This window comes from Bos taurus, chromosome 8 (assembly GCF_002263795.3).
Source record: "Bos taurus isolate L1 Dominette 01449 registration number 42190680 breed Hereford chromosome 8, ARS-UCD2.0, whole genome shotgun sequence".
Lineage (NCBI taxonomy): Eukaryota > Metazoa > Chordata > Mammalia > Artiodactyla > Bovidae > Bos > Bos taurus.
The window spans coordinates 98,739,979-98,756,240 of record NC_037335.1 but is presented as its reverse complement, the minus strand read 5'-3'; the positions used below and the strand labels follow the sequence as shown (position 1 = coordinate 98,756,240).

General features: G+C 47.5%; 1 protein-coding gene across 9 annotated transcripts in view; it reads left to right on the top strand.

Moving 5' to 3' along the window:
• EPB41L4B (erythrocyte membrane protein band 4.1 like 4B) overlaps positions 1-16,262 on the top strand; it is a 138,391-nt gene that overhangs the window by 112,530 nt on the left and 9,599 nt on the right. For 3 of the 9 annotated variants that reach the window (XM_024996311.2, XM_024996312.2, XM_024996314.2), the window contains exons 21-24: positions 2,281-2,470; positions 4,439-4,516; positions 10,126-10,242; positions 12,478-12,546. In XM_024996311.2, coding sequence (XP_024852079.1) covers positions 2,281-2,470; positions 4,439-4,516; positions 10,126-10,242; positions 12,478-12,546 — 454 coding nt within the window. The remainder of the gene's footprint in view (positions 1-2,280; positions 2,471-4,438; positions 4,517-10,125; positions 10,243-12,477; positions 12,547-16,262) is intronic. The other 6 variants (XM_024996313.2, XM_015472681.3, XM_024996315.2 and 3 more) reach the window with 4 other exon arrangements.

The following is a 16,262-nucleotide window of genomic DNA, read 5'->3' as shown; positions in this document are numbered from 1 at the left end:
GTTCCTCAAAATATTAAACATAGAACTACTATACAACTTACCAATTCCCCTCCTAGGTAGAATTCCAGTCCAAAAGAGTTGAAAGCAGAGACTCAAACAGATGTTTGCACACCATGTTCATAACAATAGCTAAATGACAGAAACAACCCAAGTATCCATCAACAGATGAAGGGATAAACAAAATATAATCTATCTATACAATGGAATATTATTCAACCATAAAAAGGAATGAAACTTTGACTTATGCTACAACATGGATAGATCTTGAAAACATTACAGTCAAGAAAAATAACCCAGATACAGAGAAGTATTTACTATATAATTTCATTTATATGAGGTACCTAGAGTAGTCACGTTCATTTGGACAGAAAACCATGTTGGGGAGGGGTATAAAATTTCCCCTCTTCCCTTTCTGAGTTCTTGTGGCCAGACGAATAATAAAATAAGAAGACAGGTTATTAGGAGAACAGGAAACAAATTTTAATCCATGCACATGGAAATCTCATAGAAATAGCACCTAAGAAGTGGCCAAAGCAGGCAGCTTTTGTACTTTTTAGACAAAGAAATAAAAAATTTGTAAGCAATTGACAGGATAAAGAAACTTAGGTATTGGGTGCTCAATTAGTGAAGAAACTAAACAGTTTGGACTTGGGGTAGTAACTTCAAGAAGCAGCAAGGTTTGTTTATATAGGCTTCTTGACCTAAATTCCCTATCTCTGTGATAAAGGGGTCTTTCTGCCTGGGAAATGGCAACCCACTCCAGTACTCTTGCCTGGAAAATACTATGGACGGAGGAGCGTAGTAGGCTGCAGTCCATGGGGTCGTAAGGAGTCGGACACGACTGAGCGACTTCACTGTTTTTTCTGCCTACTATAGGGAGTACACCTTTCACATGAGAGATTTATATCCTGCTTTCGGGGAGACAGAGAGGAGGGTCAGAGTGCTGGTGGCCATTTCTTAAGTAACTTAATTCCAAATAATCAATATGACAGACCTTTATACCACATAGCAAGCTGAAAGGAGAAAGTCTGTCAGAAATTAAGGAACAACATTTTGCAATACTTCAGGTTATAATTTGACATTATGAAGAGAAGAAGAAAACTTGAGACCCTCAGCAGAATATCAATATTCTCTTGGAAGCCAGTACAAACTATATATATACATTTTCCAACCTCTCACGAAATCTTTACTTTCAATTTTCTGCTTATTCCCTTGTCCTCTCCCTAATCATTTTATCGTGTGCATCCTAAGATCATTGCTCTTCCACTTCCCATTTTCCAGACTGTACTTGTAAGCACTCTTTGGAAAAGAAGCACAAAGATGCAAATATTTCTCTTACAAAACCCTTGAAGTCACACTGAAATTCTCACGTTGAAATTTATGTACCTCAGTACCAGTAAGTTTTCTTATCCCCACATAACTGCTATTTTGAAAAGAAACACTGAACACACAGGGCAGGGAGTACAAACTATATTGATAAATATTTATTTCTGATTTAAATGCCAAAAGTCATTACTCTTCTGACTAAATGCCCAAGGACAAGATTACCCTAAATTGTTTCTAAAATGCAAATTTTCATAACTAGGATATTATATCTCATAGTGAATACATATTTTATTTAATGGTAAAAATATCTCTTATCCGATTAATTAAAAAATCCTGTGGACATTTCCAGAAATAAATTTTCAGTGATGGTGGTAATTCAGTCTTTCCTTCAGGGTCTTCAAAAAATGCTATATAAAAAATGTATTAAGTTTTTTCTCCATATAGTTTTATTAAAATTAAAAACAACTCTATCCTAATAAATCAATATGCTATTGTGGCATATTTGGGGGTGGCCCATTCTGAGCCCCAACAGCAGAACAAGCATTTCCAGGGACTACAGGGAGGGGACTACAGGGAGGGGACCATGGAGAGATATTGTCTGATGAGTACAGAGTTGCTGTTGGGATGATAGAAAAGTCTGGGGTATAAATAAAGTAATTGCTATCCAACATTGTGAATGTCTAAGACACTGAATTATATGCTTACAAATGGATAAAATGATAATTGTTATATTTTTATATTAAAATTTGTTTTTCATCCCTTGGCAAGTGACAGAAAATCCAGCCCAAATTTGCTTTGGCTAAAGGTTGATATATTGGCTCCTGTAAGCTGGACATCTGGTAGACATCTGGGGAGACCCCAACCCCTGCCCTAGCAGTCCCAGCCCTCCCCACCTACCTCCACTCCCCACAGCCTGTTTATTGTTGTAATGAGCAGAGCTTCATGTGCTTTTAGTAACCGCAGTGATGAAGACGACCTCCCTCCAGACCTGGCCGAGGCCGTGGGAGCAACCACAACTCCAACCACGGCCACCACCACCGCCACCACCACGCAAGTCTCAATGCCGCTGCTGTCCCCCAAAGTTCACAAGATCAGCTCGCCTCAGAACTCAGAAGGCAAGGGCCAGCTGTCCCCAGGGGCCAAGGTACGTGAGAAGCCCTGAGGAGCAGCTCTCTTTGCTGCAGTTTCTGCATAAATTCAGTGTGTGGCATCTGTACACATTTGAGCTTCGTGTCATCAACTCTGGGTGCTCCTAAAGCAACAGTAACAACCACATGTTTTTTTTAATATAATGTGTCCCTGAAAGATAACCATGTATGAGAGACAAATAGTATCATTTAAAAGCATGTATTCTGTACTTAAAGGGAAATTTAAGAGGTTTCTGAGGGCAGTTCTGATTTTAGAATATCATCCCTACAAACGCTATTACTCCACCATGAAGACAGAAAGTGAGAAATGGCTTTTTACCCGCCAAAGTGGAAAATCTGGAGAAGTAAAAGCCTAGAAGTATCCCCATCTCGTTCCTTATGGGAGATAGCCTGTGTTGATTGAAATTGGTCAATATTCTATCTGTCGGCTTGAAATTTCAGGAAATTGCCAGTGGTGTGAATGGGCTGTGGCAAAGGTCTTACACAAGACATTTCTCTTGGTTTTGTTTGAGTGATGCTTGGTTGCAGTCACTCTTCAGTGATTGGTCTTGCTCGCCAAGCAAATGCTGGGTCAAATGTTGCTTGGTCCCTGGACCCCACTGAGGAATGCTGTGTGCATGAGGAGGGGCCCCCCAAGGCAAGACCAGAGCCACACAGTCTATTCCCAATTGCTTCTTTCAAATACCTATGGCTGCTTTAAATGAGAAGCCACTCCATGGACCTTGTTTCTCTGAGCCTCAGTTTTTTCTTCCCAAAAATGGGAGTAAAATCTACTACCCTGCCCAACCCATGGGTCCAGTGGAGATTAAAGTGCTTGTGCAAACAGAATGCCTGAGGCTTCTGTGGCTCCAGGGAGCACAGTTCCCAGTAAAATCGGAGTAACAACAGCCCAGGCCACATCCCGCTTGCCCATGGGCAGTCTTTCAGGGGGTCTGTTCCTGGGGGTCTCTGGGAGTATCTCCATGTTCCTCAACAGAATCCTGGCTGAACCCCCTCAGCCTGTGACTGGCCTAGACTGAGGCTCCCTGCTTTTCTGTAGATCACCTCCTGGGAACTGGAGTCGGGTTCCCCTCCACTGTGCCAAGTCCCTAGCACTTCTTTGTCCCAAGTGTGGACACGGGGTCCTGTCTATATCCAGGCCGTGGTTAAAACCACGCGGACACATTTGCGAAACAGAAGGGAACTGGGTTGGAGATGCGAGCAGCATCCTGTCAGAGGCCACAGGGCTCCCTCTCCTGGTCAGCTCTCTCCTTAGGGCTCTGCTTGCACCAAGTTAATGAGGTTTGAGACTTATTTTTTCCTATATAGGGCTTCAAGGCCCCCATGCTGCTAAGACTCCAGGGCAAGACAGAAAAAATTTTTCCAAAAAATGAAAGATCCCACCCTCCCACCAGAAAGCTTTTCCTCACTATTGTGCAGATAAGTTTAGCTCCTTGAGGTCTTGGCCCCCTGGATCCAAGATGGGGTCTTTTCTTTCTCTTTATATATTCAAAGGACTCTTTGAAGTATTTTTCCCCCAAAGGCCAGTCAAAGAGCACTCAGAGCATTTAAGAAAAATTGTTTTCAGCTTCAAAAAAGACAGTCCCCCTCCCTATAACCTGCTTCTACCCATGAAGATGTCAGAAAAATTGGGGTTTGGTCTCAATATTTTGTACCCTGCTGAGCAAGAGAACCGTGAGGCGGGGTTGGGGGTAATAATGAGTTCACTGCTAGTAAGTGAGGGGAGGAGAGAGGTAGGGAACACCTGTATTTTCTGATGAAATTCCGTGGTCAGTCGAGAGCCAGCACTCACTGGGATATTTCTGTTTTCCGATTGTTTTTATTTTTTAATTGGAGGATCATTGCTTTACAATGTTGTGTTGATTTCTGCTGTATAACAATGTGAATCAGCTATATGTATACGTATACCCCCTCTCTCGTGAGCCTCCCACCCCTAACTGGGATGTTTTTGTCTGCCTCTGTAGAGCCCCTCTAACCGCAGAGGTGCCTTTACCTTGGAGCCGGGGGATCTCCTGATGGATTTCACAGAAGCCACTCCTCTGGTAAACTTTCCATTTTGCTAAAACCAGAAAAGCCGCAGACTGTAGACATGTCTTGGCAGTGGGACGGATGGACGGAGGTGGGCATCACCGAGGGGAAGGCTCTCCCTCTTGTCCTGCTCACAGCCTAGAGGCTCAGGGTCAGCTTTCTTCCAGGGTTCAGGCGTCAGGGGTCCCTCCACCTCCCAGAGCCCCTGAGGGAGGGCGGTGTCCCCTTTCCTCTGAGGGTGGCAACAGGAGCCCCACCCGACCTGTCTGCTGATCCTTGAACATCGTAGGGCTCCTCTCTGCCTGAGTCTTGGGTTCTTGGCTTCCTGGGCTGCACCCCGCATGCCTGCCATGAGGCATCTCTTGCTGTCTCTTCCAACAACATGCTCTGGCCTAAAGCACCAGCTCAGGGCCTCACCTTGGCTTTCCAGGCTCCTTGTGCCTCCCTACCATCCTCTATCCTCTGCAGACAGGTCTCTCCCTAGGGATGGGATTCCTGCAAGTGGGAAGGCCACTTGGGGGAGGGAGCACTGGACCAGGAGTCATGCAGACCAGAACTAGCTCCGGTCTCTGCTCCTCACTTTAAGATCCTGGCCACTGGATAATTGCTGCCCCATCTTCTGTCATTGTTTGCCCTGCTTGCCTAAGAGTATAATGAGGATCACACAAGAGAAAGAGCCCCACATAGAAAGCACTGTAAATGTGTATAAGATTGTTAATATCACTAGATGACACAGGCAAGATTGCATGTATCTTTGGCTGGGCTTAGCCTGATACCCAAGGGTACTGGAGCATAAATCATGGTTCGCAAATATGGCCTGTGAGTGAAAATATGAGCCAAGTGAAAAACTATCTCCTGAGAACTGATCTGTGTGTTTGGCTGTGTGTGAGGCTCTGGGAGTGGATAGGGCAGCTGGTGGAGGCTGGAGGGGCTCTGGTTGATAAAGGATCAGAATCCATAGGAGAGCCATGTGCAGGATGCTTGGGGAGAAGCCAGGTGGCAGTCATTCAGAACAGGCTAGTTGGATGAGGGTGCCCTGGATGGGAAGGTTTTCTGGGCAGCTTTCAAGAGGGGACATATGAGGCCAAATGCTGCACAGGCTTTAGGAATGATCACTGTTCCTGCCTTGACTAGCACAAGGAAATCACTTGTGATTTCTGCAACTGTGCGTCTCATCTGGTGAGCTGGTACTGTCTGAGAGCTTTGAGTCAGCTCCTTCAGATAACCAGCTGAGAACTGACCATGGGTGATGCCCAGCTTGGGAACCTGCAGAGTTACTTCCTTCCGTGTTCAAGAACATGGAGCTGGTAATTCATGCCCTTCTTGTTAGACAGATTGCCAAGATAGGGTAGCCTCCAACAGGGAGCTTACTCTCTGTCCCCAGGATACTCTGCCTATGTCTCTGGGCAGCTCTGACAGAGCTCTGAAATAGGACCCAGGTGCTGCACTGCCCAGCCGAGGGACAAGACACAGCTGCTCACTTCACAGCTAGAGTCGGCAGGGAGTATCTGTTCTCAAGATGAAGCATCCTTTGTCTTGTTTGTGCAGATTTGAGGCACAGGTACATGTTCACAAAGCACACACACGCTAGTTGTGCTGGAGGGCTGGTATTTCTGGGTTTACTACAGTTCAGAGTCCTATCTCTGAGAGTGATAAAGGGTCCTAGTGAGGAAGAGGAGCTCCAGCTGCCTGCTTCTACCTTAGTCTGGTCCTCTTACTTCCATCTCCTCCATTTGTTCCTCCCACCATCCCAGAAATAGGAACTGGAGCCCTCTCTGCCCTGTTGCTGGGGTGATGGAGAGGCGTGGCATCTGTATCTCCTAGGATAGCCCAGGAAAGACTAGACTTGGGGTCTGAGACTGGACAAACCTCCTAAAGCCACATCACTGCCCTGGCCAGATCTGGAAGGACGGGGAGCTGGCGAGAGAGGAGCGGGACCGATCTTCTGAACTTCATTAAACCAAGACACTGTTGGAGCTAGTTGAACCCTGATGACTTTTGACCCTTATGAGCCAGTCTCTGCATGGAACGAAGTATGGTCCAAACAGCCATGAAAAAAAAAAAGAAGAAATTCGATCTTTAACTGGCATCTCTCAAAATAACGAAAGAAGATTAAATGAACACCTCCCAGTAACACTTCTCAAATCTCCTTTTGCTTCTTTCTTCTCTTGTACCGTACGCTGCCCTAAGGACTTGCATCCTCAAACTTGCCACAAAAACATGCTTTCCAGCTTCACTCTTACAGCATTTGCCCCCTCCTTTTCCCACATCTTTTCTTCTCTAATCTCTGGCTCTTTGGTTGTGTGGCTCAGTTTAGCCAACCCAGTCCTGCAGCCTCTGCAGCTTTATTGTCCGCCCATTCCTGGAATCTGCATCGCAGACTCTTCGAGATCAGATAAGAGTTTCTGCCTGGGAGGGAAGCATGGGGGCGTGGGGATGGGAAGGGAAGAAGGCATATGAGTACAGACAGCACCCACTCTCCATCTGGAATTCTCATCTGCTGTGCACGGGGGTGTGGGTGTTGGTAGAGTGAGGGGAGGCGGAGGGAGGGCATATGGACACGCAAGTCGTGTTGACCTTGGGCTGCATCATCCTGTCTACTCCAGGTCAGTCACACTAGCTTCCCTCCCCAGGTAACAAAGCCCATTAACACCCACACCTCCTGCCTCTCTGATGCTTTCTCTTGGGGGCTTGTCCCTCCCTGATCCCCACACTTCAGGAACCACTCACCCAACTGCAGAGCCAGCCAGGATCCGGGTCCCCTCTGGGTCAGGGAACATCAATCAGGGGTTCATGGGTCAGGGAGGAGATGGTTTGGCCAAAGGAAGGCTGTGTAGGGCCCAGAACGGGCCCTGGGTTGGGGGTCAGAAGAGTTGGTTTTCCATTTGTCTCAATAACTTAGTTATTATTCTGACCCTCATTCTAGCAGGAGAGCTAAAGCTTAATCTCAAGTCAAATTGGGTGCCTCTTCCAGTCTCCCGGGGTTGTGTCCATGTTCTTCAGGGCACGGGGAAAGTGAGGGAAGTCTCTTTGGTTTGTGAAGTCACCTGTTGGCTGGTGGATCTGGGACACCCTCTGCTCCGTTCATGTCCCTTTTGGATGATGGAGATCACAGAGCTTCTGGGATGTGGACCTCTCTGCTAGGGCGCAGGTCCCCTCTGCTCTTTTATTTTTTGAGGAGGAGTCTTACAGGCACATTTATTCATGCCTGAGGGCAGTGGCATTGCTACAAGTCACCACAGTGTCCCATAACACAGTCAGACAGACATCTCGTCCAGGGAAAGCTGGTTAGTGATAACCATGAGCAGGTGTAGGACTGGAAGCTTCCAAGGCTTTACTTCTTTTATCAGCACTCCTGATTTTATAAACGATGAAGCCCACCAATCCCATTCCTACCCACATCTGGTAAACTTGGGTATAGTAGGTCTTCATGGGGATCCAAACATTCTTAATAAGGCTTTGCAGCAGGACCAGCAGCTCAGGCAGCGCCAACTCAAAATGCGTCAGAAAGGTCACTCCCCTCTGCTCTTTCATCCTTGTCCCCCAGCCTCCATTAGAGAATGAGGGGGCACAGAGCCCCTTTGCTCAGCACTCACTCGTGTCTACCCCTCCTCCCTTCCTCTGTGAATTTTCTCACCTATCCTCAAGCTGGCAATCTCTTTTGAAAGCTTACACATTTTAACCATCATTTATCTATACCTATTCTTTTTAGAATAGAAATATACCTTTCTATTCCCCCAAAAGGTCAGATTTTGAAACTCAGAAGCCACTCAGAACCTAGCTGTGTGGGTATAGAAAAGACCCTAGGAGGGAAAGAAATACCAGGAGAAAATATAAATGGTATTTCAGAGTAGTATCCTATTACACGTGTTATCTTATTTCCTGTTCATTTACTACGAGTCGGAAGTGTGGGAACCCCAGGGATATTCTTTTGTTTACATCTACTCAGATGCATTTAAAAATCTAAGTTCTAAATCTCCATTTAGAGAGGTCAGAGATGCTTGTGGAATGGACCAGCATTTCTTTACCAATAAATCTGATGCTAGGCAAATCAGTCATCCATTATAATCTTCAATTCAGACTCTGGTGGCCAATACACATTTTGGCCTCAAGGCAGAATGTCCATGTTTTCTGGTGATTCATGCTTTAGATAGCATCCTGTAGAACATGGGATTTGTCCCGAGGACCAGAAGGGGAGGTTTTAAGTAGGCTGGTCAAACTTAACTTTAGGTGACTAATGTGGACTCCCTTGTTTCTGAAAAATGGACTTAGAAACAATGGACAAGAGGGTCTAAACCCATGGACTTAGGCTTTGCAAATGTCATTTCTGCCTCTCCCACATCTGAATAATAAAACAAGGCTGTGTTGAAGGCCATTGGGAATATGGCTGTAAAAGCCCCTTGGAAATTGTCTAGGACTGGACTGTCTATGGATGGTGTTAGATCCATCTGGAGATGAAAAATAAGGCTGCAATGTTCTCGATAATTTTTCAGTGAAACTTTCCCAGAGGCTGTCCTTGATCCATCATGGCAGAATCATACCAATGACTTAAGAAAATGCTCTTGAGCGAAAAGACACATGTATTTGTTCTCTGGAGTGAATGGTTCTTTCCTAAGACTCACACTAACCCTGTCAGTGACTCTCCTAACATCAGAGCTTTCTCTCCTCACCGTCCTCATCCTCACTAGTACAAGCTGTCGGATCTCTGCTGGGTGCATGGCACTGTTTAGCTCTGGGGCTGGGTAATAAGGACATGGGAACCCACTCCAGGACTCTTGCTTGGGAAATCCCACGGACAGAGTAGCCTGGTGGGCCACAGTCCATGGGGTCGCAAAAAGAGTCGGACACGACTCAGCGACTAAACAACAAAACCGGGGAATCCAGGATCCCAAGAGTGACATGGCATTTTCTCACAATGCTTGGTAGCTTCCAGCTAAGCAGCAAGGCTCCCCTTCCCCCGAGTGCCTAGACCAGATGCCAAGGCCTGGGGCCATAAATGTGGGAGGGGGATCATGGCCAGCAGGTCTTCTGAACACAGATAAAGAGCCATGACAGATGCGGTCTTGACCTCTGTATTTCTCCTCACTGATGTGCCTCTTTCTTGGAGCTCTCTACTCACCTGTCCATCGTAATGTGGGTCCTCGTTTAGCAGAGTGTAGGAGGCCGCTGGGCATGGAAGGCCGACACTCTCAAGCGTGTGGCCATTGCTCAATTTGCCCCCACGGCCATCTTCACCGATTCATCTGAGCTCTTTCTGGCTTGGCCTGGGCAATGCTTTAGCATCCTCAACAGCATACCGGTGCTGTGCGGTTGGCACAGGAGATGGTCCCCACCTGCCAGTCCTGGCAAGAGAGTTTTGATGGGCCCTTCTGCCCAGACAGTGGAGCAGACTGAGGAGGGCTGGGGAGGAGGAGAGAAGGCGGAGAGAAGAGGGAAGCGGGAGGGACCAGAAGTCAGGTGGCCAGAGGCTGGAAGGAGGCTGTGGGTGAGGCTGGCTGGAGAGCAGACTGGAGTTGACAGATCCATCTTGCACTGTGCTATCTTTCTCTCCTTCCCCTCCCTTATCTCCTCCCCCCTTCTCTCACCACCTCGTCCTCCCCTTCTCTCCTCTCCTCGTGAGCAGGCAGAGCCCGCCAGCGCCCCCCACTGTGCCCACTCTCGCTGTTCTCCTCCACTCTCTCTCCCCATGAAGGAAGAGACCACTGGAGTTTGCATGCACCCTCCAATCAAAACGAGGCTGGTAGGTACCCTGGCAGGGAGAGGGGCCTGGCCAGGAGAGGTGAGGCGGGCAGGAGCACCAGGCAGCAGCCCCTGGGGTGTGCACGAGCACCGGACCCCGGAGGAGCCTGGGCCTCAGGGGCTGTCACTCCAGGATGGACGCAGAGTTTGAAGTCCAACCAGCCCTGGTCAAACTGGGACTCACGACCGTGGTCCCACCCCTTTCTCTGTAGGTCTCAAGAACCGTGAAGAGTTTGTTTTCTTAGAGCCATGATGTGCATAGATGCTTTCCGCAGAGAGAACACTCTTAGTTGCATTTCTGTTGCAAACAAAAGCTTTTAACTTGTCTTTTCCTGCTGTTTATCAAGATGACGATATGAGAATTACATAATGACTTGAAAGGAATCTCCTGTAATCCCAACCTGGCACTTTTTTTTTTTTTTTTCATTTTTGCATGTTTCCTTCTAATATTTATTTCTATTCATTCACAGTTTTACATAGTTAAATCATAGCATCCACGTCACCTACCGTTTTCCTCTTTTCGCTTACCGTTGTATTGCTTCTAGCTTGTTCTTGGTACCACGTTCTGTGTATTCCATCAAGTGAACGGTCCACCATCTACCTAACAAACTCCTTCCTGCAGGACGTGTGCTTTGTTTCCAGTTTGTCACTGCTCCAGGGAACACATATAACTTGTGCATCAGGGGCTTTATTTTTTCAGGCCGGAACCTGCTGGGTTCAATATTGCAACTTTGGCTTTGCCCCCATTCCAATGTGGTGATACCAACGACAGCACCGTCAGGAGAGTGTATGTGCTTTGTCAGAGCTCAGCAACCCAGAGGGTAACTGTTGGAATATCTTTTTCTTCTTTAGAGCAGGTATAAAATAACTCTTTGATGTTGCCAACTCTTGCATTTCTTTAATAGCAAGAATAATCCTCTTTTTCCCTTTTATTTCACGGTGGTCTGAGTCTATTCTGTATGTGACTTTGACATTGCTGTTGGTCTCAGCACACCACTTTGAACCATTAAGCCCTGCAAGGAGTAAGGCTTCCCCCAGTCCTTTACTTGCTGCACAGCAGGTAGTCACTACCAAGAACGCGAACTGGCACCTGGGTCCATGGGAATTTTGAGATGTTTGAAAAGAGAGTTTGGGGGAGGGGCGAGCAGGCTTGGATTAGACATCTCAGTGCTCACTGCAAGGACATTGTCATTTCTAGATGGGTTGAGTTGAGACCTACTCAACTCCCTCAGAAACCCTCAGCAGATTTGGGTCTGATCTGATGTGTTCCTGTGCATCCGTATCTTACCCGCTATTAGAATGATTCAAAGCCATCAGGTAACTACTGTCCGTAGGCAAGACCCTGAAATGCACTAAAGCGACTGCACGTGGGAAGTGGTGGCCTTGGTGTCTCGGCTGCAGCCCTCTGGTGGGAGTGGAACGATGTGCGTCCACCAGCAGGCAGCTGCTGTGCCCCGAGGCTGCAGACAAAGCTGGTGCCGGCCATCAGGACCCTGGGCCTGCTGGCAGTCTTCGAGGCCAGCTTAAAGAAACAACCCCTCCCCGCCCCCTGTCCTCCAAAGGCCTCTAGGAGGCCAAAGGTGAAATGACCCAAGAGAAAGAAATGGAAGCAAAGGCTCTTGATGGCCAGTTGGCACTACCTGATCCTGCAGGATAACCCTCTCCAGACACCAGCACAGGGCACTTGTGATCACCATGCCTTCTGTCCCCAAGGCCATGGTGGTAGGAATCTTCCAGGCTTACCCGGGTTCCCCTGAGGTTTCCCTCTATTGCCCAGAGTTTACAGGGAGCCCGACAACTAAAGTGAACGGACAGCGAGCCCTCCTGGCCTGATTAGTCCAGGCCTCCTGGTACTCTGTCCACTCTGATAGACTCTGTTCCCTATCAGTGGCGTCCAGTCCATTCCCCACAGCTGCTGAGGGGCCATCAGCAGGCCCCCACGTCACCCTTTCCTCCTCATTACACCCCCTGGCTACGGTCAGGGTGAGGCCCAGCAAACCCAAGACTCCAGCCTGTCTTCCGTGCAGAGGCCTGGCCCTATGGCACAACTCCAGGCTCAGATACAGCCGCTAGGCAACTCTCGTAGGGGCCCTTGGTTTACTTCCTCAGCAAGCAAGGAAGGCTCGGTGTGTGTGCTTCTGTATCCTTCAGTTCAGTTTAAAAGTGTGCTGCCAAAGATTTCAAAGCTTTGTTTTCTAATCTGAAAGTAACACTCTTCTCTGTCTCTTTTTTGAAGATAAAAACATTCCCGGCTGATACAGTGACCCCTTTTCCTGATCCTTTCATAACAGGGCCACAGTTTACCGTAAGTAGATCTGGAAAACAGATCCGTGTTTTAAGACATAGTTCCCTGGTGGCTTGCTTTCCTGAGGATTGCCAGCCGATGATGCCAACAGCTCGTGTGTATTTATTTATTTTTGGCTGCGTTGTTTCTTAGTTGCGACATGCGGGATTTTTTTTTTTTTTAGTGCATGGGCTTCTCTCTAGTTGTGGCGCAAGGGTTTAGTTGCCCTGGGGCATATGGGATCTTAGTTCCTGGACCAGGGATGAAACCTGCATCCCCTGCATTGGAAGGTGGGTTTTTAACCACTGGACCACCAGGGAAGCCCCACCAACAGCTTCTTTTGATCGCTGTGAACTCTGTGAGGCTGAGAAGAAGTTGGGGTTTGGGGGTCAGCATTTTCGAGTTATTTTATTTTATTGAGGTGAGCTTCATGTAACATAAAATTAACAATTTTTGAAGTGACAGTTTAGTGGCATTTAGTACATTCAGTGTCATGCAACTACCACTTCTAATTCTAAAACCTTCCCATCACCCCCAAAGGAAATCTCATACCCAGTCAGTAGTCATCCCCATTTCCCCCTTCACTCTGGCCCTTGTCAGCCACCAATTTGCATTTTGTCTCTTTGGATTTGCCTAGTTTGGATATTCCATAAAAATAGGATCATACACTATGTGACCTGTGTCTAGTATGCTGTAGGATGTATCAGTATTTTATTTCTTCTTATGGAGGAATAATATTCCATTGCACTTATATACCACAATTTGTTGATCCATCCATTCATGGATGGGTTTTGGGTTCTCCCCACTTTTTGGCTACTGTGAATAATACTGCTATGAACATGCATGTACATGCATTTATCAGATTCTCTGTTTTCAATACTTTGGGGTTGGATCTGCATCTTGATAATGGTATGATTTATGATTTTAAGTTAAAATTTTGCCACTCTGAGCACCAGTCGCCTTTTATTTAAAGTGGAAATAGTAATAAGAACATCCTCCTCCTCATATCTGGTTGAGGCAAGTGTCAAAAGGGATCAAGAACTTGAAAGTACTCGACCATGCTCAGACCATCCCACGAATGTCAAGTAGAATTGTTGTTCCTCAATGCTGGAGAAGCAGGGTGGTGTAATAAAAAGAGCAGGTAGTCATGACAACCGGCTTTCCTGTTGCCATGGCTCTCTGTGTCGCTGAGCAGCTTATTTAAACTCTCTGCAAACTGCTGAAATGTTTTTAAACATTTAAATGTTGTAGTTTCCTCATCTGCAAAGTGAGAGAGTTCGATGATTTTCAAGATTCTCTTCAGCTCCTCGACTTTTTTCTTTAATTAAGAGCTTGTACAGAAGCTCACTCTCTGATGAGCAGAAGTAGGGAGTTTAGGCTCCCTCCTCTCTCTCCTGAGGCTTCCCTGGTGGCTCAGTGGTAAAGAATCTGCCTCCTAATGCAGGAGAGGCAGGTTCAATCCCCTGGGTCGGGAAGATCCTTTGGAGAAGGAAATGGTAACCCCCTCCAGTATTCTTGCCTGGAAAATCCAATGGACAGAGGATCCTGGGGGTCTACAGTCCATGGAGTTACAAAAAGTTGGGCATAATTGAATACCCATGCATGCCTCTTTCCTCTCCCTCCCTCTTCCTCCCAGGGATCAGAGTTTGCAATTCCTAGAACCACATGGTCCCTGAGGTTCCTTCCAAAGGTCAATCTAGAGGATCTTCTGGGCGGGCTGTGTGGTGCCCTAGGGATAGCTCAAAGTGCAGTCTCAGGGGCTGGCTGATTGTCACTACCTGAGGTGGCTTCAGCCATATGGACAGGAGGGTGTGAGCAGTGGCTGATTCAGGTCTGAGGATGAACAGACCTGGGAAGGTGTTCAACAGTCTGTGCAGAAACAAAAGCAGGTTTCTAGAACAATCCATGGGGCTTCCCATGTGGTACTACTGGTAAAGAACCAGCTTGCAAATAGAGGAGACATAAGAGATGTGAGTTCTGTTCCTGGGTCAGGAAGAGCCCCTGGGGAAGGGCATGGCAACCCACTTTTCAGTGTTCTTGCTGGAGAATCCCACGGGTAGAGGAGCCTGGTGAGCTACAGTCCATGAGGTCACACAGAGCGGACACAACCGCAGTGACTTAGCATGCACACATGCAGAACAATCTGCACTAGGGTCATGATCAGCTTCCAGCACCTGTCTTTTAAGGAACAGAGGACAGAGACACAGGGGCTGGACCAGGCATTCAGTGCTGCTGCCAGATACTCATCTGGCCCCTGCAGTTTGGCTGGGCACAGCTTCCTTAGCTGGAGGCTCCGGCTCCACTTCCTCTGCTGGCCATGGCAGGCACTCTGGCCTGCTGCCCAGCCTTGGCAGTGCTGTGAGACACCCAGGGAAGCCCTTCCTGAAAAGCCAGGGGCCAAGATGGAGCAGGAAGCCAATGTCAGAAACCATGCTGGGACTTTGAAGAACAGGGCAAGAGTGGCTTGAAGGCAGCTAGAGCAGGCAGAGGGAGCAGCATGAGCCAGAGTCCTGGGGCAGAGGGGGCATCCCACCTCCAGGGGACTGAACTGAGGCCAGTGGGCATAGAAGGCAGAGAGCAAGGGTGTGGGGCATGAGAGGAGGACGGGGAGGAAAGCAGGGACACACCCTGCCGGGCACAGCCATGCTTGGCTGAGCTCAGATGGGAAGTCCTTCAGCGAGAAGCCTTTGAAGGACTCTGAGCAGGGCAGGGCCAGGGCAGCTGTGTTTGGCGATGACCCCTGTGATGGCAGTGAGAGGAGCTGGAGTCAGGCAGGGTGGGCTCTGAGCAGTCGTCTAGAAACCTCGAACAGGAGTTCAAGGGAAAGAAGGCAGAGAGCTTGGCCCAGAATGCTGTTGATGGTGGAGGTGGATAGATGTGCACAGATCAGGGAAATATTTAAGAGGCTGGTGAGGAACTGGATTGGATGAGGGAGAGAAAGGGCCAGAAATAGCTCTAAGATTTCTGACTTACAGAATGTGGATGGAGAGTGGGTGCATTCAGAGACAAGGAAATCTTAGGGAAGACTGAACCAGGAGGAATAATGAATTTGCCTCTTGCAAATGTGTTAGAAATGCCTTGGAAATGCCTGGATGGAAATAGTGAATGGGCAGCTGGATCAGTTCAGTTCAGTTACTCAGTCGTGTCTGACTCTGCAAACCCATGGACTGCAGTGCGCCAGGCCTCCCTGTCCATCACCAACTCCCGGAGCTTACTCAAACTCATGTCCATTGAGTCGATGATGCCATCCAACCATCTAATGCTCTGTCATCCCCTTCTCTTCCTGCCTTCAATATTTTCCAGCATCAGGGTCTTTTCTAATGAGTCAGTTCTTCCCATCAGGTGGCCAAAGTACTGGAGCTTCAACTTTAGCATCAGTCCTTCCAATGAATATTCAGGATTGATTTCCTTTAGTATTGACTGGTTTGATCTCATTGCTGTCCAAGGGTCTCTCAAGAGTCTTCTCCAACACCACAGTTCAAAAGCACCAATTCTTTGGTGCTCAGCTTTCTTTGTGGTCCAACTGTCAAATCTGTACATGACTACTGGAAAAACCATAGCTTTGACTAGATGGACCTTTGTTGGCAAAGTAATGTCTCTGCTTTTTAATATGCTATATAAGTTTGTCATAGCTTTTCTTCCAAGGAGCAAGCATCTTTTAATTTCATGGCTGCAGTCACCATCTGCAGTGACTTTGGAGCCTATATAAATAAAGTCTGACACTGTTTGCATTGTTT